Below are 25,153 nucleotides of genomic sequence, written 5' to 3'. Positions count from 1 at the left end.
ACTGGAGTGGGACAAAGGAGCACGTTTTCGTAAGGCGCTTCGCAAAAATCGAAAAGTTTGCAGTGAAAAATAGGGCTCGCTATGATTTTATGTTTGGTGCGTATGAAATGTTCCTCGGTATGAAATTTAGATGGAAGTGAAACATGTGCGATAACTAGTTTGGACAAGAGAATAGAAGCTTTCGAAATGTGGTGTTACAGAAAAATGCTGAAGATAGATGGGTAGATCATATAACTGGTGAGGTATTGAATAGGATTGGGGAGAAGTTTGTGGCCCAACTTGACTAGAAGAAGGGATCGGTTGGTGGGACATGTTCTGAGGCATCAAGGGATCACAAATTTAGTATTGGAGGGCAGTGTGGAGGGTAAAAATCGTAGAGGGAGACCAAGAGATGAATACACTAAGCAGATTCAGAAGGATGTAGGTTGCAGTAGATACTGGAAGATCAAGCACCTTGCACAGGATAGAGTAGCATGGAGAGCTGCATCAAACCAGTCTTAGGACTGAAGACGACAACAACAACAACAATGAAATTTAGTTAACAATTTGAATCTTTGTTTAGACTTGTTAGGCGGTCTCGATCTCGAGAAAATGGATCCTGCGTAGCGCGTTCGTTCCCTATCTCTCGCCTGCAGGAATGAAATATTTAGAACGTGCCTCATATCTCATAAACCGCTACAGACATGGAAACGAAGTATTGGCGAATGATCGCACACAAGGAGATTACTTTACCTTTACCGGTTCGTAAACACATCGAACTTTATCTGTGGCGATTCATCTGAAGTTGTGCTTTCTATTTTAGTTAATAGATTCCAACGACTGTAAATCTATAAGAGTTATCGCAGCTAGCGAAACAAGACATTCCTAGTATCAAAATAAACAGGAAATTTCTTCTCTTATGCTAAAGTGCGCGTCATTTACGATGGCGGCCGAGTTTAGGTTCGTTCTGCGCTTCTGACGTCACAAAACACAGTCAGCCAATGAACAGAGAACGACGCTGCCAGAGTTCGACTGCAGTTCAGAGCACGGACGAGTGTCTTCAGTTTTAGAAACGTTCAGTCATTAATAAAGTAATTGAACAGAAGCAATGTCTTGATAGCAGACTTTCTATAAAAGAAAGTTTGGAAAAAGCGTTCTTTATACCAATTGCTCCATATTCTATTAATTAATTACACCAAACAAGCAATAAGCCTCCTAATTCAGGCAATAGCAAGGAAATTCTCACTAACCGTTTTTTCACAATAAAGAACAGCAGTAATTGTTTATTTCCTATTGTTCAAAATGTTTCAAATGGCTCTGAGCACTATGGGTCTTAAATTCTGAGGTCATCAGTCCCCTAGAACTTAGAACTACTTAAACCTAACTAAGCTAGGGACATCACACACATCCATGCCTGAGGCAGGATTCGAACCTGCGACCGTAGCGGTCACGCGGTTTCAGGCTGTAGCGCCTATAACCGCTCGGCCACCACGGCCGGCTATTTCCTATTGTACTTCCACGAAACGTGAATAATTCATAGTCATACCAACAGTGTTTGACGGTATTTTGCGTGATACTTTAAAGTCCTCCAGGAATTATGTTGAATGACGAGCTGCGTTAGCGTAATGGTGAAGGTGCTTGGCTGCTAAGCAAAAGGTTCTGACTTCAAACATTGTGCGGTGTTTAATATTTTCTTTATTTAAAAACAATATCGAAGAGTCTTCATGAATTTCATTCGTTTGAATGTAATTATTTGAAATTTCTAGTGGCAACTAAAATCGACTATACGAAAAGTATACGCTGTGGACTTTTGCCTCTGCAAACTCTTCAAAATTTCGTGCAATGGTTTACTACACTTAATGCCGCGCAATAACTGCGTTGAACATCGAAACAAAATCGTCATTTATGGGGGGAAGGTATCAGTGAAGATGTGTTAAAATCAAATTTTTTGGGCAGATAGATTATGTGAAATCGAATAAGTGTGTCAAAGCAGTCGGAACACCATGTTTCTGCACAGGCGAGCAGTGCAGTGATGACAAAATCGCGCACAGCGCGGAATGCGGGGAGCACGTCTCTGTAGCAGCGAAAGGGTTAATTCGGCCGTGGCGGCTTTACTTCATAAACTGCGCGCTCCCCCCCCCCAAACGTAAGTTTGCGAACTATACTGTACTATGGCGCTGCTTCTCTTGGTGCGTGCAACTGGCAACGCAGCAACCTCCCGCGTCTGGGCGGGCATGCGCGAACCGCCGAGATAAAAGAATTGAACTATACCACAAGTAGACACAATGAGGTTCTTCGTAAGCTATTGAGCTCTCTGATCGCCAATTACTTGTTTAATGAGACTGTTTCAGAATTGTCACAGTAGCTGTTTCAAAAATGAATGTTAAAATTATAGTGTGTTTTGGCAAGAAGTACAATTAAACCGGTCAACAAGAGAAATGTGGCCGTTACTCACAAATAGTGACGCTTCATTGAATGAGAAAAGGTTAACAATTCACACAAAAATAAAGCGCCAATGTTGTTGGAATTGTGATTGAATCCCATAACCCATCGTATTTTTAACACTGAGAGACTGGAATGGAAACTTTACAAAGGACTTCATTCCTTTTCTTCATCTGAGGAGTACTAACATAATGACGAGCGTAGCCTCCGGGCAATACGAGACGCACACGCCGTATACTGGTTACTGACTTACGGCTTCCAAACTGACAAAATGTGATTCGCGAATAAAACGGTTGTTACTGATAGAAGTACGTCTACGTCTACGTCCATACTCCGCAAGCCACCTGACGGTGTGTGGCGGAGGGTACCTTCAGTACCTCTATCGGTTCTCCCTTCTATTCCAGTCTCGTATTGTTCGTGGAAAGAAGGACTGTCGGTATGCCTCTGTGTGGGCTCTAATCTCTCTGGTTTTATCCTCATGGTCTCTTCGCGAGATATACGTAGGAGGGAGCAATATACTGCTTGACTCTTCGGTGAAGGTATGTTCTCGAAACTTCAATAAAAGCCCGTACCGAGCTACTGAGCGTCTCTCCTGCAGAGTCTTCCACTGGAGTTTATCTATCATCTCCGTAACGCTTTCGCGATTACTAAATGGTCCTGTAACGAAGCGCGCTGCTCTCCGTTGGATCTTCTCTCTCTCTTCTATCAACCCTATCTGGTACGGATCCCACACTGCTGAGCAGTATTCAAGCAGTGGGCGAACAAGCGTACTGTAACCTACTTCCTTTGTTTTCGGATTGCATTTCCTTAGGATTCTTCCAATGAATCTCAGTCTGGCATCTGCTTTACCGACGATCAACATTATATGATCATTCCATTTTAAATCACTCCTAATGCATACTCCCAGATAATTTATGGTATTAACTGCTTCCAGTTGCTGACCTGCTATTTTGTAGCTAAATGATAAAGGATCTATCTTTCTGTATATTCGCAGCACATTACACTTGTCTACATTGAGATTCAATTGCCATTCCCTGCACCATGCGTCAATTTGCTGCAGATCCTCCTGCATTTCAATACAAGTAAACAGTTGATAGGCGACACAACACATTGCTCAGTGAGCTGAGAATAATGCGCGCGACAGGAATACGGCAGCTGGCCGTTTGTGCTTTGTGAGAGGAAGAGATCACGTCGTTCGAAAGACATCGCCATGTAATTAGATCTGCCTTCATTGGCAATACAGTTCAACAAGTTAAATACATCAAATCACCACAGACTTTCACGATACTCGTACTTTCGAAATAATACCGACCACTACTTCATTTGTGTAGACTGTTGTATAATTATTAATGCTGTGTGTGTGTGTGTGTGTGTGTGTGTGTGTGTGTGTGTGTGAAAGAGAGAGAGAGAGAGCAGAAGCATAAATGGTCGTGAGTAAGCTATCGTTAAAAGAAATATGTCGTATGTCATAGTCCCGCTTTCCTGTTTGACGATGACAATTACCTTTTATTTGTTTTTCCTAGTTCTTACGCTTGGAATTGTCGTAATGCATGCGATCTAATGCGTAGGATTTGGGTCTAAGAATGTAGTCGCTGTCATGTTGACGCCAGGTACACTCAGCTGTGTAATGTCCCTGAGCTGTGGAAGTCATTTCTAAAGCTGAAGACAGCGTCGTGTTTTATTTCGAGGCTCGTCTAAATGCGCTCGGACCTGCAGCCACAGAACATCGCGTATCCAGTAACATACGTACTGTTATATGAAGCGAGTAAGATTTACTTTGCAGTTGTTGCCGGTAGTAATACCTTGAATTCAGTATAAAGAGCGGCAAAGTAGAGACTACTATTACAATTAAATAGCCGCCCAGAACAAGGTTGTAACAGACAAAACTAATTTCCTTTTTCAGGAAGAAGGAAACATTCTGTTGCACACAGGTTTATACAACGAATGACAAAGTTACAATGAAACAAGTGTACTGACCTCGTTATTTGACTAACAAGCACTTGTAAGGGTCACATGTAGATTAAAAAACAAGTACTTGAAAAATAATCTTGCTCTACATACCTCATCTGGTGATTTTGCCGCTATTAACACCCCTTCTTTGATACCTCTGTACACTACTGGCCATTAAAATTGCTACACCACGAAGATGACGTGCTACACACGCGAAATTTGACAGGAAGAAGATGCTGTAAAATGCAAATGATAAGCTTTGCAGAGCATTCACACAAGGTTGGCGCCGGTGGCGACACCTACAACGTTCTGACATGAGGAAAGTTTCCAACCGATTTCTCATACACAAACAGCAGTTGACCGGCGTTGCCTGGTGAAACGTTGTTGTGATGCCTCGTGTAAGGAGGAGAAATGCGTACCATCACGTTTCCGACTTTGATAAAGGTCGGATTGTAGCCTGTTACGATTGCGGTTTATCGTATCGCGACATTGCTGCTCGCTTTCGTCGAGATCCAATGACTTTCATCAGAATATGGAATCGGTGGGTTCAGGAGGGTAATACGGAACGCCGTGCCGGATCCCAACGGCCTCGTATCACTAGCTGTCGAGATGACAGTCATCTTATCCGCATGGCTGTAACGGATCGTGCAGCCACGTCTCGATCCCTGAGTCAACAGATGGGGACGCTTGCAATACAACAACCATCTGCACGAACAGTTCGACGACGTTTGCAGCAGCACGAACTATCAGCTCGGAGACTGTGGCTGCGGTTACCCTTGACGCTGCATCCGCAGACAGGAGCGCCTGCGATGGTGTACTGAACGACGAACCTGGGTGCACGAATGGCAAAACGTCATTTGTCGGATGAATCCAGGTTCTGTTTCAGCATCACGATGGTCGCATCCATGTTTGGCGACATCGCGGTGAACGCACATTGGAAGCGTGTATTGGTCATCGCCGTACTGTCGTATCACCCGGCGCGATGGTATGGGGTGGCATTTGTTACACGTCTCTGTCACCTCTTGTTCGCATTGACGGCACTTTGAACAGTGGACGTCACGTTTCAGATATGTTACGACCCGTGGCTCTTCCCTTCATTCGATCCATGTGAAACCCTACATTTCAGCAAGATACTGCACGACCCCATGTTCCAGGTCCTGTACAGGCCTTTCTGCATCCAGAAAATGTTCACTGCTGCCCTGGCCAGCACATTCTCCAGATCTGTCACCGATTGAAAATGTCTGGTCAATGGTGTCCGAGCAACTGGCCTGTTACAGTACGCCAGTCACTACTCTTGATGAACTGTGGTATCGTGTTGAAGCTGCATGGGCAGCTGTACCTGTACACACCATCCAGGCTCTGTTTGACTCAATGCCCAAGCGTATCAAGGCCCTTATAACGGCCACAGGCGGTTGTTCTGGGTACTGATTCCTCAAGATCTATGTACTCAAATTGCGTGAAAACATAATCACATGTCAGTTCTAGTATAATATATTTGTCCAATGAATACCCGTTTATCATCTGCGTTTCTTCTTTGTGTAGCAATTTTAATGGCCAGTAGTGTATTGTTTTCCAGCAGCCGTGAGTCGTTTACGCTTCACGTAACGCCACCGACTCACACGTTGTTTACACTGTTTGCCTCTGTTCGTGTGTTCCTGACAGTCATCTCTGTACTTCCTCCATGTTGAACTTCAGCTGTCAGGTCGTGACAGCCGTAGGTGCTCGTATTTCGTTTCTTGCCAAACTGCAACATGGCTGCTAGGAAATGTCACTAGAACACGAAAAGAAAATACTTCCGGAGTTCGCTCCCACATCAGGCTATTATATCACATGTTGACATCAAGTTCAAAACAAGAAATGGGTCTGCAATTCTTTATCACGTACGGACCGATGGAAATACGTTTGCCGAACTACAACATGGCGGACGATGCAAAGCACATAATTCCGCAGATGCGCTACAGTTCTATACTCAGAGACCAGACTTCTTCAATCATGTCGTGTAGAGGTGACCGGTTTTTGAGCACTGGCTGTAAGAAGTGTACTGGTTGTGTCCGCCATCTTACGTACGGATATACCATCGTTCTGCCCAACGCAAACTTGGCAATCTGACGCCAACACAAGAATTAGTAGACAGTTCCGGTATCCCTACCTTGCGCCAATTACTGTTAACAACCTTTTTCCATGTAAAACCCAACTTCTGTAAAAATGAGGGTTGCAAACTTGTTCTGGGCGACTATTCTATGTGCTCAGTTTAATCTCAGAACGAACGAGTTTTCTCGTTGTTTTGGTGATACCTGAAGGCAGCGACATGCAGTTTTGACCTTTATACAGGTCATGATGTAGGTAGGATAGATTCAGCTTGCTATTAAGTGGCAGAGCAGAAACGAGAGAGAATGATGGCTTCCCTCAGAAATGCTTTTTTACGAAACAGATGTTATTGTACGTTAAGAAGTCGAACTATGACAGTGTTGACGATGAAATAGGTAACACAGTTTGGAGTACGTGCTGACTGAGTAAAATACCCTCGTATTTCTGGTCCTGGCCCAGAATGCAGCCGATGTAATACTGCAATAATTACCAACGGAGGGGGGACCCTGTCGGTTTCGGATAGTATCACAGCGGGCATTAGTGGCAACTAAGATACTGATCTCGACAAGATTTCTCTTGATATTATCTTTTCACTCCAGTTACGCTAGCGAATGGCGCGTGGGTAGGGTGATCCTCGGTAAGGCGTCTGTATTGGCCGCAGTTTCTCGATTTCTCTCGTCGTCGTCATTTCGCTGCAAGCCTGGAAGCTTCGAGGAGACGCGCTGGCGCTGCGGAACAGCGGTTTGTGGGCAGGAAGCGGGCGTCCGCGCAGTGCAGACAACTGCGGGTCGCCAGTCCAGGGTCAGCGGGTGACGTCAGGCGGCGAGGCTGGTGGAAACCGGCTGCTGCGAGCACAAGGTTGGGTGGCGGGGGTGGTGGGGGAGGTGGGCGACGGCGGCAGCAGCAACACTGACGTCACGGCGCAGCGAAGAGCGGCTTCGGTGAACAAAGTACCCACCACCACATTCCGCAAAGTCGTCTCAGGTTTGGATCTGTAGGTGGTTACTTAGTTTTACTGCATGCCCCATCACGATATTAATTTTGTGGTGCTTTAGGTTTAGATTTGGTTCATACTAGAGAACTGTGTTGGAAAAGAGCACTATAACGTATTACGGTTATGCACATGAGGGTATACAGTTACATTCATGACAGTGCATTTCGTGTGCTTCATATCGTTTGGAAGCGATGTTTCACGCTGAGTCGGAAAAGACTGGCGCGTAAAAAATGTGTACGCCACATGAAGTTTTCAGGCAGAAGAACGTTTCCTTCAGCTTGTATAAATCATACAGAAGTGTACATGTTGGCATAATTTCACAACAGTAATTGTATAAATTTTTCGTTCCGGTATAGATACAGTGAAAGTTCTCTGTGGACTGGCGCGGACACACACACACACACACACACACACACACACACACACACACACACACACACACACACACACTTATTAGAGTGGTCCTACAAGGCTTTAGTTTTTACCGACTGAGCTGCGGAACCATGGAAACAGACTGAGGTGGCGGTGTTGGCCGGGAGATTTGCACCCGAGGTTGTTCGGCCTGTAGGAGAAAGCCGTCCCGTTTCCTTCAACTTGGCCGATCTGCTCGGCGGTGGAGATGACCCGAAGTTACGGGGGCGGCGCAAACACCCAGACCCCGAGAGAAGGAAACTAGCGACTCTGTCGGGAATCGAACCTGGGACGCTAACCACAGACTGCAGACACTGCAGCACCGACCGTGAACATGAGTCGCTGTAGGATGTGCTGTGTGGGACGCTCCTCGCCTCTTCCCTGCTAGACGGGGTCGGGTCAGATAAGGTGAGGAACTCGAAGTCTTCAGGGGGTGCGGACCTTACACTGTACGCGTCGTCTAGGAAGGTATTGCCCCAAATTTCAACCCGGAAGGGGGTGAAAAGGGAATGAAGAATGTTCTGAAAACTGGAATCTGCTTTCTCAGTCAGAAAATAATAAAAAAATACGTATTTCTGTTTTGCTGAAAATGCAGCCCCGAAGGGAGTCAGATTGTTGTTGTTGTTGTGGTCTTCAGTCCTGAGACTGGTTTCATGCAGCTCTCGATGCTACCCTATCCTGTGCAAGCTTCATCTCCCAGTACTTACTGCAACCCACATGCTTGTGAATATGCTTAGTGTATTCATCTCTTCGTCTCCCTCTACCATTTTTACCCTCCACACTGCCCTCCAATGCTAAATTTGTGATCCCTTGATGCCTCAAAACATGCCCTACCAATCGATCCCTTCTTCTAGTCAAGTTGTGCCACAAACGTCTCTTCTCCCCAATCCTATTCAGCACCTCCTCATTAGTTATGCGATATACCCATCTAATCTTCAGCATTCTTCTGTAGCACCACATTTCGAAAGCTTCTATTCTCTTCTTGTCCAAACTAGTTATCGTCCATGTTTCACTTCCATACATGGCTACACTCCAAACAAATACTTTCAGAAACGACTTCCTGACACTTAAGTCTATACTCGATGTCAACAAAGTCCTCTTCTTGAGAAACGCTTTCCTTGCCATTGCCAGTCTACATTTTATATCCTTTCTACTTCGACCATCATCGGTTATTTTACTCCCTAAATAGCAAAACTCCTTTACTACTTTAAGTGTCTCATTTCCTAATCTAATACCCTCAACATCACCCGACTTAATTCGACTACATTCCATTATCCTCGTTTTGCTTCTGTTGATGTTCATCTTATATCTTCCTTTCAAGACACCATCCATTCCGTTCAACTACTCTTCCAAGTCCTTTGCTGTCTCTGACAGAATTACAATGTCATCGGCGAACCTCAAAGTTTTTATTTCTTCTCCATGGATTTTAATACCTACTCCGAACTTTTCTTTTGTTTCCTTTACTGCTTGGTCAACATACAGATTGAATAGCATCAGGGAGAGGCTACAACCCTGTCTCACTCCCTTCCCAACTACTGCTTCCCTTTCATGACCCTCGACTCTTTATAACTGCCATCTGATTTCTGTACAAATTGTAAATAGCCTTTCGCTCCCCGTATTTTACTCATGCCACCTCAGAATTTGAAAGAGTATTCCACTCAATATTGTCAAAAGCATTTCTCTAAATCTACAAATGCTAGAAACGTAGGTTTGCCTGTCCTTAATCTTTCTTCTAAGATAAGTCGAAAGATCAGTATTGCCTCACGTGTTCCAGTATTTCTACGGAATCCAAACTGATCTTCCCCGAGGTCGGCTTCTACCAGTTTTTCCATTCGTCTGTAAAGAATTCGCGTTAGTATTTTGCAGCTGTGACTTATTAAACTGATAGTTCGGTAATTTTCACATCTGTCAACACCTGCTTTCTTTGGGATTGGAATTATTATATTCTTCTTGAAGTCTGACGGAATTTCGCCTGTTTCATACATCTTGCTCACCAGATGGTAGAGTTTTGTCAGGAATGGCTCTCCCAAGGCTGTCAGTAGTTCTAATGGAATGTTGTCTACTCCCAGGGTCTTGTTTTACAGTGCTCTGTCAAACTCTTCACGCAGTATCATATCCCCCATTTCAGCTTCATCTGCATCCTCTTCCATTTCCATAATATTTTCCTCCAGAACATCGCCCCTGTATAAACCCTCCATATACTCCTTCCACCTTTCTGCTTTCCCTTCTTTGCTTAGAACTGGTTTTCCATCTGAGCTCTTGATATTCATACAAGTGGCTCTTTTCTCCAAAGCTCTCTTTAATTTTCCTGTAGGCAGTATCTATCTTACCCTAGTGAGATAAGCCTCTACATCCTTAAATTTGTCCTCTAGGCATCCCTGCTTAACCATTTTGCGCTTCCTGTAGATCTCATTTTTGAGACGTTTGTATTCCTTTTTGCCTGCTTCATTTACTGCATTTTTATATTTTCTCCTTTCATCAATCAAATTCAGTATCTCTTCTGTTACCCACGGATTTCTACTAGACCTCGTCTTTTTACCTACTTGATCCTCTGCTGCCTTCACTACTTCATCCCTCAGAGCTACCCATTCTTCTTCTACTGTATTTATTTCCCACATTCTTGTCAATTGTTCCCTTATGCTCTCCCTGAAACTCTGTACAACCTCTGGTTCCTTCAGTTTATCCAGGTCCCATCTCCTTAAATTCCCACCTTTTTGCAGTTTCTTCAGTTTTAATCTACAGTTCATAACCAATAGATAGTGGTCAGAGTCCACATGTGCCCCTGGAAATGTCTTACAATTTGAAGCCTGGTTCCTAAATCTCTGTCTTACCATTATATAATCTTTCTGAAACCTTTTAGTATCTCCAGGGTTCTTCCATCTATACAGCGTTCTTTCATGATTCCTGAACCAAGTGTTAGCTATGTTTAAGCTATGCTCTCTGCAAAATTCTACCAGACGGATTCCTCTTTCGTTTGTTACCCCCAATCCATATTCACCTATGTTTCCTTCTCTCCCTTTTCCTACACTCGAATTCCAGTCATCCATGACTATTAGATTTTCGTCTCCCTTCACTAGCTGAATAATTTCTTTGATCTCATCATACAATTGATCAATTTCGTCATCATGTGCAGAGCTAGTTGGCATATAAACTTGTACTACTGTAGTAGGCATGGACTTCGTGTCTATCTTGGCCACAATAATGTGTTCACTATGCTGTTTGTAGTATTCTACAAACACTCCTTTTTTTTATTCATTATTAAACCTAGTCCTGCATTACCCCTATTTGATTTTGTATTTATAACCCAGTATTCACCTGACCAAAAGTCTTGTTCCTCCTGCCACCAAACTTCACGGATTCCCACTATATCTATCTTTAACCTATCCATTTCGTTTTTTAAATTTTCTAACCTACCTGCCCGATTAAGGGATCTGACATTTCACGCTCCGATCCGTAGAACGCCAGTTTTCTTTCTCCTGATAACGCCGTCCTCTCGAGTCGTTCCCTCCCGGAGATCCGAATGGGGGACTATTGTACCTCCGAAATATTTTACCCAAGAGGACGCCATCATTTACCCACACAGTATAGCTGCATGCCCTCGGGACAAATTACAGCTGTTGTTTCCCTTGCTTTCAGCCGTTCACAGTACCACAACAGCATGGCCGTTTTGGTTAGCGTCAGAAGGCCAGATCAGTCAATCATCCAGACTGTTGCCCCTGCGGTTACCAAAGGCTGCTGCCCCTGTTCAGGAACCACATGTTTGTTGTCTGGCCTCTCAACAGATACCCCTCCATTGTGGTTGCACCTATGGTACGGCTATCTGTATCGCTGAGGCACGCAAGCCTCCCCACCAACGGCAAGGTCAATGGTTCATGGGGGAGGGAGGGGGGAGAACTCGGGACAGAGACTAGATATAGCTAGGTGTTTGAGATACAAGTTATATGTGTCAAATGGGGCCACGCATTGCTACTAATGGCCGTAACTGTGAACGTCATTTGGTGGTTAAAGTGATTTTTTAAAATGAAATCCTAATATTGGAGTAAAGATTAGAAACATTTAACGTGGAAAAGGATAAATTATTGGTCATGGCAAGGTTCAGTGCAGGTCGAACAAGCAAATACGTCTTCAGATGTAGCATGGATTAACTCTGAATATAGGAGGGATACAGCAGAACACAATGTTAGATACAAACCAGAAGAGGTGTCCTGAGGGAAGACAGGCGAGGGACTCGCTCAGCGACTTGCACACCAGTGACCTCAGGTTTATTTATACGTGTTCTGTCTCCCAAGCGTCCAAATCACATTTATACTTGATGATTCATTTATTTTTTCCAATAAACACGTTAACTGAAACATAAAGGCCAAATCTCTTCTCGATTTTCAATATCCAACGTCACTAATTGGAATTTCCATGAAACAAAACACAACTTGAGAATGATCTATAATTATCTTTAATACCTCCATTATAGGCAATGATACATGATTCTTTATGCGCCTTCCAGTTTGTATCTAACATTGAATTTTGCTGCATCTTTCGTATTGTGAATTAATCCATACTAGAACGAAAAACATGATTATTTTATCTTCATTGAACCTAGCCACGACCTTAAATTATGTGCCATTTCATTCCTCAGACCCTGCAAAACACTTAAATAACCAAAACACGATGAAATAATTATTTTCCAAACTACTTTTTATTTAGTCAGAAATCTGTGGTAATGAAACGAAAGAAAATTCCAGACAATTAGATCTTATGGACCTGTACTTCTGGTTGTAGTTTCAATTGATGCTATAGATGAATCCATCAGTTGTCCCTTAGGTAAAAATTTATATCTCCGAAAGTACTGAAGTTAATTCACTTGAAATCAGCTGTGCCAGCGTGAGAACCAAAATTCTGCTCTCCTCCCAGCTCCGTGGTAAGCTACGCTTTCGATGTAAGATGACAATTCGTAATAATTAGCTACATTGCAAACCCAGAGAGTGGTTGAAAAAGTGTTCATATAGCTGACATGCCCAGTTTCATCTGGTTGTTTCATTCAACTGACAGAGTGAATAAACAGTTGATCAGCCACTCACGTCTTGCTGCATCAGTGACCTGCCCGTCATCCGTGTACTGCTTGCCGTGGAGTGCATCCTTCGTTGGACCAAACAGACGGAAGTCGGAAGGTGCGAGATGCGGGTTGTTCAGCTCTGAGTGATCCACCGGTCACCTTGAATGAGAGCACGTCCCCACATCGCAGGAGTCACAGCCGTCTGCAGCTGACCGACACGTGGAGGTCGGCCAGATGTGCACAGCCTTGCTGCGACGATGGCGCTGCTAGGCCAGGCGTGGATCACCAGTAAGCTCTTCTGACGCTGACAGACACCTCGCACTACGACTCACGGTGCTTCTGTTCACTGCCAAATCTCCTCAGACATTCTGCAAGCGGGTATGAAGATCTCCGATGCTCTGGTTTTCATCCGAAAGAAACTCGTGACAGCTCTCTGCTTGGGTCGCACCTCCTTTACGGACGCCATTTTGGAGGCTACATATGGTGCTGTCAGCTGATGGAATTCCATGAAGCTGTAGGGGCTGAAACAGAAATGTTCCACGATGTCTCACAAAATTTCGCATTTTTCCAACTGAAATTGGCCGAGAAAAAAGTGTAGCGTTGCAGATCGAACGCCCCCGTAATTTTATAAGTAGCTCAGTTGGACGATGATTGTGCTTACGTATTTTAATCTGGGTCCTTTATCTTGATGTGGCTAGATTCTTCACAATGCCTGTCTTCGTCTCGCCATCTGGTAGCAAGAAATGCGTGTGTTTGAGAATAGCTCCTCCTTAGATTTCTCCCTGAGGTCACTGGAAATTTAATATCGTTCTCGGCCGAAAACACTAACATCTTACTGCTATCTGAGCAGCACAGTGAAGTCGCTACCACAGCCAGGACAGACACACAGCCAAACCAGTTACAGAAGTACTGGCTTGCACGTCAACTAGTTCCGAAAATGACGAAGAGATTAAGGAAATGCTTTTTGAGAGAGGAGAAATTGCTCAGATCTTTAAGCTAGATTAAAACTTGTGATGCGGCACTCGAAATTGATAGTCGGAATACGAAGTGGAAGGAAAGTTGGAGGAAAATGAATTGAATTAAGGGAATGAAAGGGGAAGCTGCCTGGCAGAATTTTGCACAGAGCACAATTTAACCACTGCTAACAGTTGGTTTGAATCATGAAAGATAATTGTGTACATGTTAGGAGTCAGAATGCACCTCACTATTTGAGACATACTATATAGTCCTAATATTTACTATTATTTGGCAAATAAAAATGTGCTCGGATCGAACCTTGTTCTCTCATACTGACTCTGGAAGTTGCTAATGTCCATTCCCATCAGCTGGAAAATTATTTCCTGAACCAGAGATTACGAGTTGCAATTTTCATTTTAATCAACGTGGAAAGAAGTCCCCTCTTAAGAAAAACTAAGAAAGACATTGTTACCTAACAATCTATCCGGACTACGATATATTGTCTTAGAAATATTGCACCATGGTTGGCTGTCTATTCAGAAAATACTGTCTGAAAAACTAGTTTCGTCGATTATTTGACTATTTCTAGACCAGTTGGTTGATAAAGACCAGATGCCATCAGACATGTGGAATTACAGTGGAAGGCCCCATCACATCAAAAACGCCTCTCAGGGGTGGAAGAAATTGATAATATATCAAAAGCTCAGCCAAATGTTTAGTCATTAATAAACCAAGAGGGCGTAGTTCTTTCGCTGATTAATTTCTAATTCGGATGGAAAAAGAATAAAGAAGTCTGCAATTCATACTGATGAGGCAACAGTAAAGATTCCAAATTGATGGCACCGTGAAATCGTTTCTGACTTGTGAGACCCACACACGGAAATTACTCTGTAGAAGAAAACATGACCACCATTGGAAATTATATAATATTGAAAAGTAGTTTAATGCAAGTCGTACTCATTGGAAAGCTAGTAAACAACTTTAATGATGGACGAAATGAGACCACTTCCTCACGGTTTTTCTGGGAAACGACACACCGACAAGTAAATACCTGTTGCAATTTGTGGAACATTCGGTAATGAAGACCGGTAGGGCTGCCTTAAAGGTCATGCCTCTCCCAGGGCACCATCACGGCACTCCTATTGAGAGAGACTCTATGAAGAAAAACCTGTGTGGGTGGACAGCAAACAGAAAACCGGTGCAGAAGACACAAATGACAAGCAGCCACATCCACTCATTCGCCCTTGGTCTGCAGACCTGCTGCAGACCACTGCACGGTGTGTGGTCGAACCACTGTCCTCCCGAATGCGAGTCCAGAGTGTCTCACCGCCGCGCCCTGCATATCTACATCTACATCTGTACTCCGCAAGCCACCTGACGGTGTGTGGCGGAGGGTACCTTGCGTACCGCTATCGGTTCTCCCTTCTATTACAGTCTCGTATTGTTCGTGGAAAGGAGGATTGTCTGTATGCTTCTGTGTGGGCTCTAATCTCTCTGGTTTTATCATCACGGTCTCTTCGCGAGATATACGTAGGAGGGAGCAATATACTGCTTGACTGTTCGGTGAAGGTATGTTCTCGAAACTTTAACAAAAGCCCGTACCGAGCTACTGAGCGTCTCTCCTGCAGAGTCTTCCACTGGAGTTTATCTATCTCCATAACGCTTTTGCGATTACTAAATGATCCTGTAACGAAGCGCGCCGCTCTCCGTTGGATCTTCTCTATCTCTTCTATCAACCCTATCTGGTACGGATCCCACACTGCTGAGCAGTATTCAAGCAGTGGGCGGACAAGCGTACTGTAACCTTTGTTTTCGGATTGCATTTCCTTAGGATTGTTCCAATGAATGGCATCTGCTTTGCCGACGATCAACTATATGATCATTCCATTTTAAATCACTCCTAATGCGTACTCCCAGATAATTTTAACTGCTTCCAGTTGCTGACCTGCTATTTTGTAGCTAAATGATAAGGGATCTATCTTTCTATGTATTCGCAGCACATTACACTTGTCTACATTGAGATTCAATTGCCATTCCCTGCACCATGCGTCAATTCGCTGCAGATCCTCCTGCATTTCAGTACAATTTTCCATTGTTACAACCTCTCGATACACCACAGCATCATCTGCAAAAAGCCTCAGTGAACTTCCGATGTCATCCACCAGGTCATTTATGTACATAGTGAATAGCAACGGTCCTATGACACTCCCCTGGCTTACCTGAAATCACTCTTACTTCGGAAGACTTCTCTCCATTGAGAATGACATGCTGCGTTCTATTATCTAGGAACTCCTCAATCCAATCACACAATTGGTCTGATAGTCCATATGCTCTTACTTTGTTCATTAAACGACTGTGGGGAACTGTATCGAACGCCTTGCGGAAGTCAAGAAACACGGCATCTATCTGTGAACCCGTGTCTATGGCCCTCTGAGTCTCGTGGACGAATAGCACGAGCTGCGTTTCACACGACCGTCTTTTTCGAAACCCGTGCTGATTCCTACAGAGTAGATTTCTAGTCTCCAGAAAAGTCATTATACTCGAACAGAATACATGTTTCAAAATTCTACAACTGATCGGCGTTAGAGATACAGGTCTATAGTTGTGCACATCTGTTAGACGTCCCTTCTTGGAAAACGGGGATGACCTGTGCCCTTTTCCAATCCTTTGGAACGCTACGCTCTTGTAGAGACCTACGGGACAGAGCTGCAAGAAGGGGGGGCAAGTTCCTTCGCGTACTCTGTGTAAAATCGAACTGGTATCCCATCATGTCCAGCAGCCTTTCCTCTTTTGAGCGATTTTGTTTCTCTATCCCTCTGACGTCTATTTCAATATCTACCATTTTGTCATCTGTACGACAATCTAGAGAAGGAACTACAGTGCAGTCTTCCTCTGTGAAACAGCTTTGGAAAAAGTCAGTATTTCGGCCTTTAGTCTGTCATCCTCTGTCTCAGTACCATTTAGGTCGCAGAGTGGACATTGTTTTGATCCGCCTACCGCTTTGACATAGGACCAAAATTTCTTAGGATTTTCTGCCAAGCCAGTACATAGAACTTTACTTTGGAATTGATTGAACGCCTCTCGCATAGCCCTCCTCACACTACATTTCGCTTCGCGTAATTTTTGTTTGTCCGCAAGGGTCTTTGGCTATGTTTATGTTTGCTGTGAAGTTCCCTTTGCTTCCGCAATTTTCTAACTCGGTTGTTGTACCACGGTGGCTCTTTCCCATCTCTAACGATCTTGCTTGGCACATACTCATCTAACGCATATTGTACGATGGTTTTGAACTTTGTCCACTGATCCTCAACACTATCTGTACGTGAGACAAAACTTTTGTGTTGAGCCGTCAGGTACTATGTAATCTGCTTTTTGTCACTTTTGCTAAACAGAAAAATCTTCCTACCTTTTTTAATATTTCTATTTACGGCTGAAATCATCGATGCCGTAACCGCTTTATGATGGCCGATTCCCTGTTCTGCGTTAACTGTTTCAAATAGTTCGGGTCTGTTTGTCACCAGGTGGTCCAATATGTTATCGCCACGAGTCAGTTCTCTGTTAACTGCTCAAGGTAGTTTTCAGATAAAGCACTTACAAAAATTTCACTGAATTCTTTGTCCCTGCCACCCGTTATCTATGTTTGTCTCCCAGTCTATATACGGCAAATTAAAATCTCCACCCAGAACTATAACATTGTGGGGAAATCTACTCGAAATATTTTCCAAATTATCCTTCAGGTGCTCAGCCACAACAGCTGCTGAGCCAGGGGGCCTATAGAGACATCCAATTACTATGTCTGAGCCTACTTTAACCGTGGCCGGCCGCGGTGGTCTAGCGGTTCTAGGCGCGCAGTCCGGAACCGCGCGACTGCTACGGTCGCAGGTTCGAATCCTGCCTCGGGCATGGATGTGTGTGATGTCCTTAGGTTAGTTAGGTTTAAGTAGTTCTAAGTTCTAGGGGACTGATGACCACAGACGTTAAGTCCCATAGTGCTCAGAGCCATTTGAACCATTTTTTTAACCGTGAGCTACACCCAAATCATTTCACATTCCGGATCTCCGTCAATTTCCTTCGATACTATAGCACTTCTTATCACTATAAACACGCCTCCCCCCTTGACTGTCCAGCCTGTCTCTGCGGTATACATTCCAATCAAAGTTTAGGATTTAATTACTGTTTACGTCTAGTTTCAGCCAACTTTGTCCCTAGTACTATATGGGCGTTATGACCGTTTATTAATGAGAACAGTTCTGGGACCTCTCTATAGACGCTCTTGCAGTTTACTATTAGCACATTAATATTGTTATTCCCTGTTGCATTTTGCCTACTCCTACCTTGCCGCGTCTCAGGAGGCATCCTGTCGGTCCTAGGGAGGGAATTCTCTAACCTAAAAAACCCCCATGTGCACTCCACACATAGTCCGCTACCCTTGTAGCCGCTTCACGTGTAGTGCACGCCTGACCTATTCAGGGGGCCCTACGTTTCTCCACCCGATAGCGGAGGTCGAGAAATTTGCACCCCAAATCTCCGCAGAATCGTCTGAGCCTCTGGTTTAAGCCTTCCACTCGGCTCCAAACCAGAGGACCGCGATCGGTTCTGGGAACGATACTACAAATAGTTAGCTCTGATTCTACCCCGCGAGCGAGGCTTTCTGCCTTCACCAATTCCGCCAACCGCCTGTACGAACTGACGATGACCTCTGAACCCAGACGGCAGGAGTCATTGGTGCCGACATGAGCAACAATTTGCAATCGGGTGCACCCAATGCTCTCTATCGCCGCAGGCAGGGCCTCCTCCACATCTCGGATGAGACCCCCCGGCAAGCAGAGTGAACACTGGCCTTCTTCCCCGACCTTTCTGCTATCCTAAGGGGCTCCATCACCCGCCTAACGTTGGAGCTCCCAATAACTAATAAACCCCTCCCCCCGTGTGCCTGCTCGGACCTTGCTGAAGGAGCAGCCACATGTCCACTCACAGGCAGATCGGGCGTTGCCACACAACCAGCCTCCACATTGACCCTCCGCCTCGTGCGCCGCGAACGACGCTGAAACCGCCGCTCCCCTTGGGGAGAGGGTGGCCCAACCGCGCCCTGTACCCGCGAAGATGTCTCGACAGCAGGGACAGTGGGTGACGCATGTGTAACACCTGGGGTGTACCTTGCGACGCACCAGACTCCCCACTGCCGCTACACTCAGAGGCAGCAGCCTGAAGACGGCTGACCACGGCCATCAACACGCTCAGCTGTTCGCGAACAGTGGCCAGCTCCTCCTGCAGGCCACTACTTGCATTTCACACACGTTTCTCTGCCAGTTACATGGCGCAGACACGTACAAAGATTGTGTCTCCAAAATATGCTGAAGGTGATCGGGACCATGGCTCTCTGTCTACTAATAATTCAGACGCGATCCCGCTCAGTATCTTGGCAAGTTTGTGATTACCTAGAAAACCGTTTGAGTGAAAGAATCTGCGAAAGCTCAGTCTAAACTACAGTCGCATTGCGAGTGTCACAATAAAGTAGAAAACTACACCACTGATCTCGGGATACATTAAAGATTTATAAGACAATGACGTCTGTTTCTTAGACGAGGAACATGTCGATGCTCGAAGACTGTATGGAAATGTGAACGGCTTTACAGCTTTTACCACTTAGTTTATTGACATGCAACACCACTTGGGTGTAGGAAAATACGGTAACAACGCCTTTAAACAACAGTAAAAAGTCGTTCATTATGCGATTACAACGCCAGTGTCCAAATTTTTGAGCCTATAACATTGAGTGCATACTTTGTATGGGGAGGCGAAAAAACCACAAAGCGACATAAAACGGAAACAAATGTACAACTAACTAACGAGGGATGGGAAAGGAAGACTTGGGTTGGTCGGGTGGCTTCCAGAAGCCTGCAGTGTACGTGTTGGCCTGCGACCCTGCGCTGACCTCCGGCGCTACGCTCTGTTCAGCACTGCCTCGGCGTCTCGATCCAAGTCGGGCGGGCGCGACAGAAGCCTTCGGACGAATCCTTAGGCCCTCTCCTGGCACCGTAACGGTCCGGCAGACGTCTTACGCTGGTGGAATGGAGATTCTGATTCGGCACGTTTCGAAAAAAGTGGACGCCGTTCTCGCAAAACCCACTTGTCTGAATTTCGGAAGCCAGTTTACACTGTAGGGTGTGGAACTATTTCACTGACTCCGTCGTTTGCCCCTCATACGACCAGGAGAGTCAAGAGTGATGTCGGAGCTGTGATAGAGCTTACTTTGGTTTAGCCATGACGTATGTGTCATCTAATAAGTACCCGAACGTTCTGTGGGGCAAAGATGCTCTACAGACACGTCCACGCCAAAAGGAGATGCAAATTTATATTTGTGCGAAAGTTCCACAACACACGTTCTGGAAATGGAGGCAACGAGTTTCATTCCTAAACTGCTCAACCTGGAAATACCTGGGTACACCATAGCTCGCAACAATCGGATAAAATGGCGACATGATTTATGATTGTATTATGCAGCATTCTTTACCACGGAGGTGGGCGCTGCATCTTTTTCTGAAGAAAGAAGACGCAGGTATCAATCTGTTCAAAGGAGAGTTAAACATACCAATGAATTTAGACTAGCGGTTCAAAACCGCTCAAATGGCTCTGACCTCTATGGGACTTAACATCGGAGGTCATCAGTCCAATAGAACCTAGAACTACTTAAACCTAACTAACCTAAGGACATCACACACACCCATGCCGGAGGCAGGATTCGAACCTGCGACCGTAGCACGCGCGCGGTTCCGGATTGAAGCGCCTAGAACCACTCGGCCATGGTGGCCGGTCAAGTTTAATCGTGCCTACCCTGAGACATTCACCGAGGAAACTGATTTCTGCATTAGATGTACATTGCTTCTGATCAGGTGTCACGGATCTGAGGAACTTGAGATAAGGAGGAAGAAAATTTTTCCTAGTTAGAGGTGCCACCAACTTGGATTTAAATATAAGTCGTGTAACTTTATGGCTGAAACACGTTTGTTGCTTTGTTAATTTTTTTGCTATGACATAAATAAACCATCTTTTGACTGAGAACGATAACATTTTTAGAAGGTGAAAGCAGTCTATCGTAGCACCGCAGTGGTAGTTACAAACCTTAGGTGATCGCAAAGCAGTACGGGCCCTTGTCATTTGAAGGAAACTGGTGACGTTGCAATTGATTTAGGGTGGACAACACTTTCACAGCTGCTGTTTCATACAGGTATGCATGCGCCTCGTACAAGTGTTGAGGGTGCAGTGTGAGGGCTGCTCAGTGGCACTGTGTTTCAGGACCACCCACCATGTCGGCAGTTACGGAGGTTCAGAACACCACAACCGAGGCCCTGGCCGCCCTGCTAGACGGGGGTGACGGCGCCCTGGTGACGCTGGTGGCGGGCGAGACGAGGGTGGCGGCTCACAGGGCCGTGTTGGCGGCCGCGAGCCCCGTGTTCGCAGCGATGTTCGCGCACGACATGCTGGAGGCCAGCTGCGGCCAGGTGAGCATCGACGACGTGGAGGGCCCGGTGCTGAGGCTCCTGGTCGCCTACACGTATACCCTGCAGGCCCCCCAGCTGCCCGACACGGCCGCCCAGCTGCTCTCGGCGGCCGACAAGTACGGCTTGTCGGCCCTGAAGGCTGCCTGCGAGCGGCAGCTGATCTCGCAGTTGGCCGTCGAGACCGCAGCGGCGACGGCCGTCACGGCAGTGAGGCACTCGTGCCCGGACGCCACCAGGGCTGCCGTCGCCTTCATAAAGGACCACCTGCAGGTGATGGCCACGCGGGGCTGGGCGGACGCTGTGCTCAAGTACCCGCAAGAAGTCATTGAAGTCGGCCGTCTGCTCGGTGAGCCACCGGCAGAAGCCTGGTAAGCAAATTCCCTTTTTGGCAGTGCTAGTGTGAATTTGACGTCGTCCTTGCTTTGTTCGTCATGGGTTTCTTTGCTGCCTACATTGCATAGCACCTTAACGTCATCTACTTAATGATCGTCAGTCACGATGCTAAGTCTCTCACTGTTTCCACTTCTACTGCTTCTTATCAATTTCGCCTTTCTCTGATTCACTCTGATTCCATATTCTGTACTCATTAGACTGTTCATTCCATTCAGCAAACCCTGTAATTCTTCTTCACTGTCACTGAGAGAATCGGTCATCAGCAAATCTTATATCATTTCACCCTGAATTTTAATTCCACTCTTCAATCTTTCCATTATTTCCGTCATCGCTTCTTCGATGTATAGACTGAACAGTAGGGGCGAAGGATTACATCCCTCTCTGACACCCTTTTTAATCCGAGTACTTCATTCTTGGTCTTTCACTCTTATTTTACCTTCTTGCCTCTTGTACATATTGCAAATTACTTGACTTCTCCTATAGCGTACATGTATTTTTGTCTGAATTTCTAACATCTTGAACCACTTGATATTGCCGAACGCTTTCTCCAGGACCACAAATCCTATGAACGTCACGGAACTTCAATTTTCTTTTCATTCTCCTGTGTATTATCCTTGTCAGAAACATGGATGCTTCAGCTGTTAAGCTGATTGTGCGATAATTCTCACGCTTCTCTGTTCTTGCAGTCTCCCAAATCGTGATGATTATATTTCTTTCAAAGTCAGATTGTATGTTGCCAGACTCATACATTCTACACACCAGTGAGAATAGACCTTTTGCCACCTCTCCCAATGATTTTAGAACTTCTGATTGAATGTTGTCTATACCTTTTGCCTTCTTTGATCTTAACTTTTCCAAAGCGCTTTTAAATTCTGATTCTAATCACCAATATTTTCCATACCGACTCCTGCTTGTTCTTCTGTCACGCCATCGCACAAGTTGTTCCAATCAGGGAGGCCTTCAGTGTACTCTTTCCAACTATCTGATCTCGCCTCTGTATTTAACACTGGAATTCACATTGTGCTCTTAATATTACCACGCTTGCTTTTAATTCCGTGGAAGATTGCTTTGACTTTTCTATATGCTGCGTCAGTCGTCCCAAGACTCATTTCTTCTTTGATTTCTTCACATTTTTCGTGCAGCCATTTCGCCTTAGCTTCTCTGCACTTCCTATTCATTTAATTCCTAAGTAACATATTTCTCTATTACTGAATTTTCCTGAATATTTTTGAACTTTTTTCTTTGATTGATCAACTGAAGGATTTCTTATATTTTCCATGGTTTCTTCGCAGTTAGCTTCCTTGTACCTACGTTTTTCTTTCCAACTTCTGTTACTGTCGTTGTTAAAGATATCCATTCCTCTTCAACTGAACTACCTGTTGAGCTGCTTATTATTGCACTAACTGTAGCCTCAGAGAACATAAATCTCATCTCTTCTTTCCTTAGTACTACTGTATTCCACTTCTTTGTACATCGATTGCTCCTGACGAGTCTCGTAAAATTGAGCCTACTCTTAATCACTGCTAAATTGTTATGACTCTATATCTACTCCTGGGTATGCTTTACAGTCCAGTATCTGATTTCAAAATGTTTTCCTGACAATAATATGGTGTGACTTTAAACCTCCCATATTTCGGTCCTTTTCCAAGTATACCTCCTCGTCTAGTTATTTTTGAACAGACTATACCAGCTATTACTACGATAAATTTACTGTACAACTTAACTAGCCTTTGTTCTCTCCTATTCCTATTATCAAGTACATATTCTCGTGTAACCCTTTCTTCTACTCCTTCCCCTATGATCGCGTTTCAGTCCCTCCATGACTATTACATAGTACTGAATTACCTGTTCAATATCCTCACTTTTTCTCTCTCTCCACCTTCAACTTGCAACGTCATCATGTATACCTGAACTATGCATGTTGTTGGTTTGCTTTTCATTCTCATGAGAACATATCTATACTCACTTTCTGCCCTGCCTTTCTATTGATACTGAATCCTACTGCTGTTGCTACTACCCTATTCTCATGTGACCAGAAATCCGTTTCTTATTTTCTGGCTCCCAACCACATTCGAACTCCTAACTTTCCAGCTCCAGAATCATAGAACGTTATCCTTTCGTTGGTTACTCAACCTTTGATCATTGCCAATTCTTCCTCATTTAGGAGCAGTTTCAGACCTCAAGGGAAAGAGAGTGCCCTGAACCTCCGTCGGCCCCTCCGCCCTCTTTGGAAAGGCTGTTGGCTGAAAGAGGGCGACACCTGATGCTGGAAGTCTTCAGACACCAATGCTGATGATTCGTATTCAAAATTCAAGTGATGGTGAGGTTCAAACCTGGGACCGAAGACTTTCCTGATTACTAAAAAAGACGCTACCCCTGGGTGACTGGCCCCAAAGAGCAGGGTGTGACTCCCTGAGATATCCAGTCAAGCAGGAGCTATGAGCACTGGGGCTACTCATGCACACTGGGGGCAAACAAGAAGAGAATACTCCAGCCAGCACAGTAACATTGTCACACTCAAGGCTGTGCCTTACAATCACATTTCCTTCTCGTCTCTGTTCAGCTATCGCCCTGAATATTTTCCGTGCATTCCCTTTAACAAAGCAGACAGGAAATCTCTGCCCCCTGTCTTTTTTGAAGTTCCTTGTGGCGTTACCAGAGGTCGTCCAGGGAATCCTATCAGGTTTCCTGCTACGGGCATACAGCAGATTATATTCGCTGTTCATCTACAGGTGTACGACATATCTCCCACAATGTCAGTATTGATGTGACGTTTTCATCCAGCTATCATTTGTTGCCTCTCTCTCTCGGATACATATGCTCCAGACAAGTCTATTTTGTTTCTTTTTAAATTTAAAAAAAAATCCATATTCAGTAGACTACAGGTTACTTCGCAAGTTGTAAACGTTGTCCATCAGATAAAATTGCATACACTGTGTAATCCATTTTTTTCTTTTAATGGTGGCCTCTACTGCAAACTGCTCAACACAAAAATTGTTGTTTATGAAACACATCACCACTGCTGTCTTTTCAAGGAATCGAATTGTGGAGACATTACATGCGTATATACAGTTCTATTTGCTTTACTGAAATCCAAATTTTGAATATACTCTCGATAACTTTTATAGCATAGCTCTTGTAATTCTTGTCCATCTTCTTCATTCCCTCGGGCTTCACATCAGAGCGCCTGCATATCCATGACCATATAGTTTAAACAGTAAGTTGATACCCCAACTTACCAGTCTCTCTCTCTCTCTCTCTCTCTCTCTCTCTCTCTCTCTCTCTCTCTCTCTCTCTCTTCCTCCAGTGATATAATTCAGCATCCATATATCAGTTTTCAAATCACCTCGCAACCAAAAGTAGCAGCCAGATGACTTTAACTGCTTCTAA

The 25,153-nt window shown here is 44.7% G+C and overlaps 2 protein-coding genes across 4 annotated transcripts in view; both read left to right on the top strand.

Annotated features, from left to right (window-relative positions):
- Positions 1–25,153, top strand: part of LOC126439769 (ankyrin-1-like) — a 434,210-nt gene that overhangs the window by 18,498 nt on the left and 390,559 nt on the right. The gene's annotated exons all lie outside the window — the stretch shown is intronic.
- LOC126439759 (protein roadkill-like) overlaps positions 1–25,153 on the top strand; it is a 327,044-nt gene that overhangs the window by 285,159 nt on the left and 16,732 nt on the right. For all 3 annotated transcript variants that reach the window (XM_050090582.1, XM_050090581.1, XM_050090583.1), the window contains exon 2: positions 21,165–21,738. In XM_050090582.1, the coding sequence (XP_049946539.1) occupies positions 21,176–21,738 (563 nt within the window). In that variant the 5' untranslated portion in view covers positions 21,165–21,175. The remainder of the gene's footprint in view (positions 1–21,164; positions 21,739–25,153) is intronic.

Source organism: Schistocerca serialis, unplaced genomic scaffold (genome assembly GCF_023864345.2).
Source record: "Schistocerca serialis cubense isolate TAMUIC-IGC-003099 unplaced genomic scaffold, iqSchSeri2.2 HiC_scaffold_1343, whole genome shotgun sequence".
Classification (NCBI taxonomy): domain Eukaryota; kingdom Metazoa; phylum Arthropoda; class Insecta; order Orthoptera; family Acrididae; genus Schistocerca; species Schistocerca serialis.
Note: the sequence above shows the minus strand (reverse complement) of the source record. Positions and strands in the feature narration are given on the sequence as shown.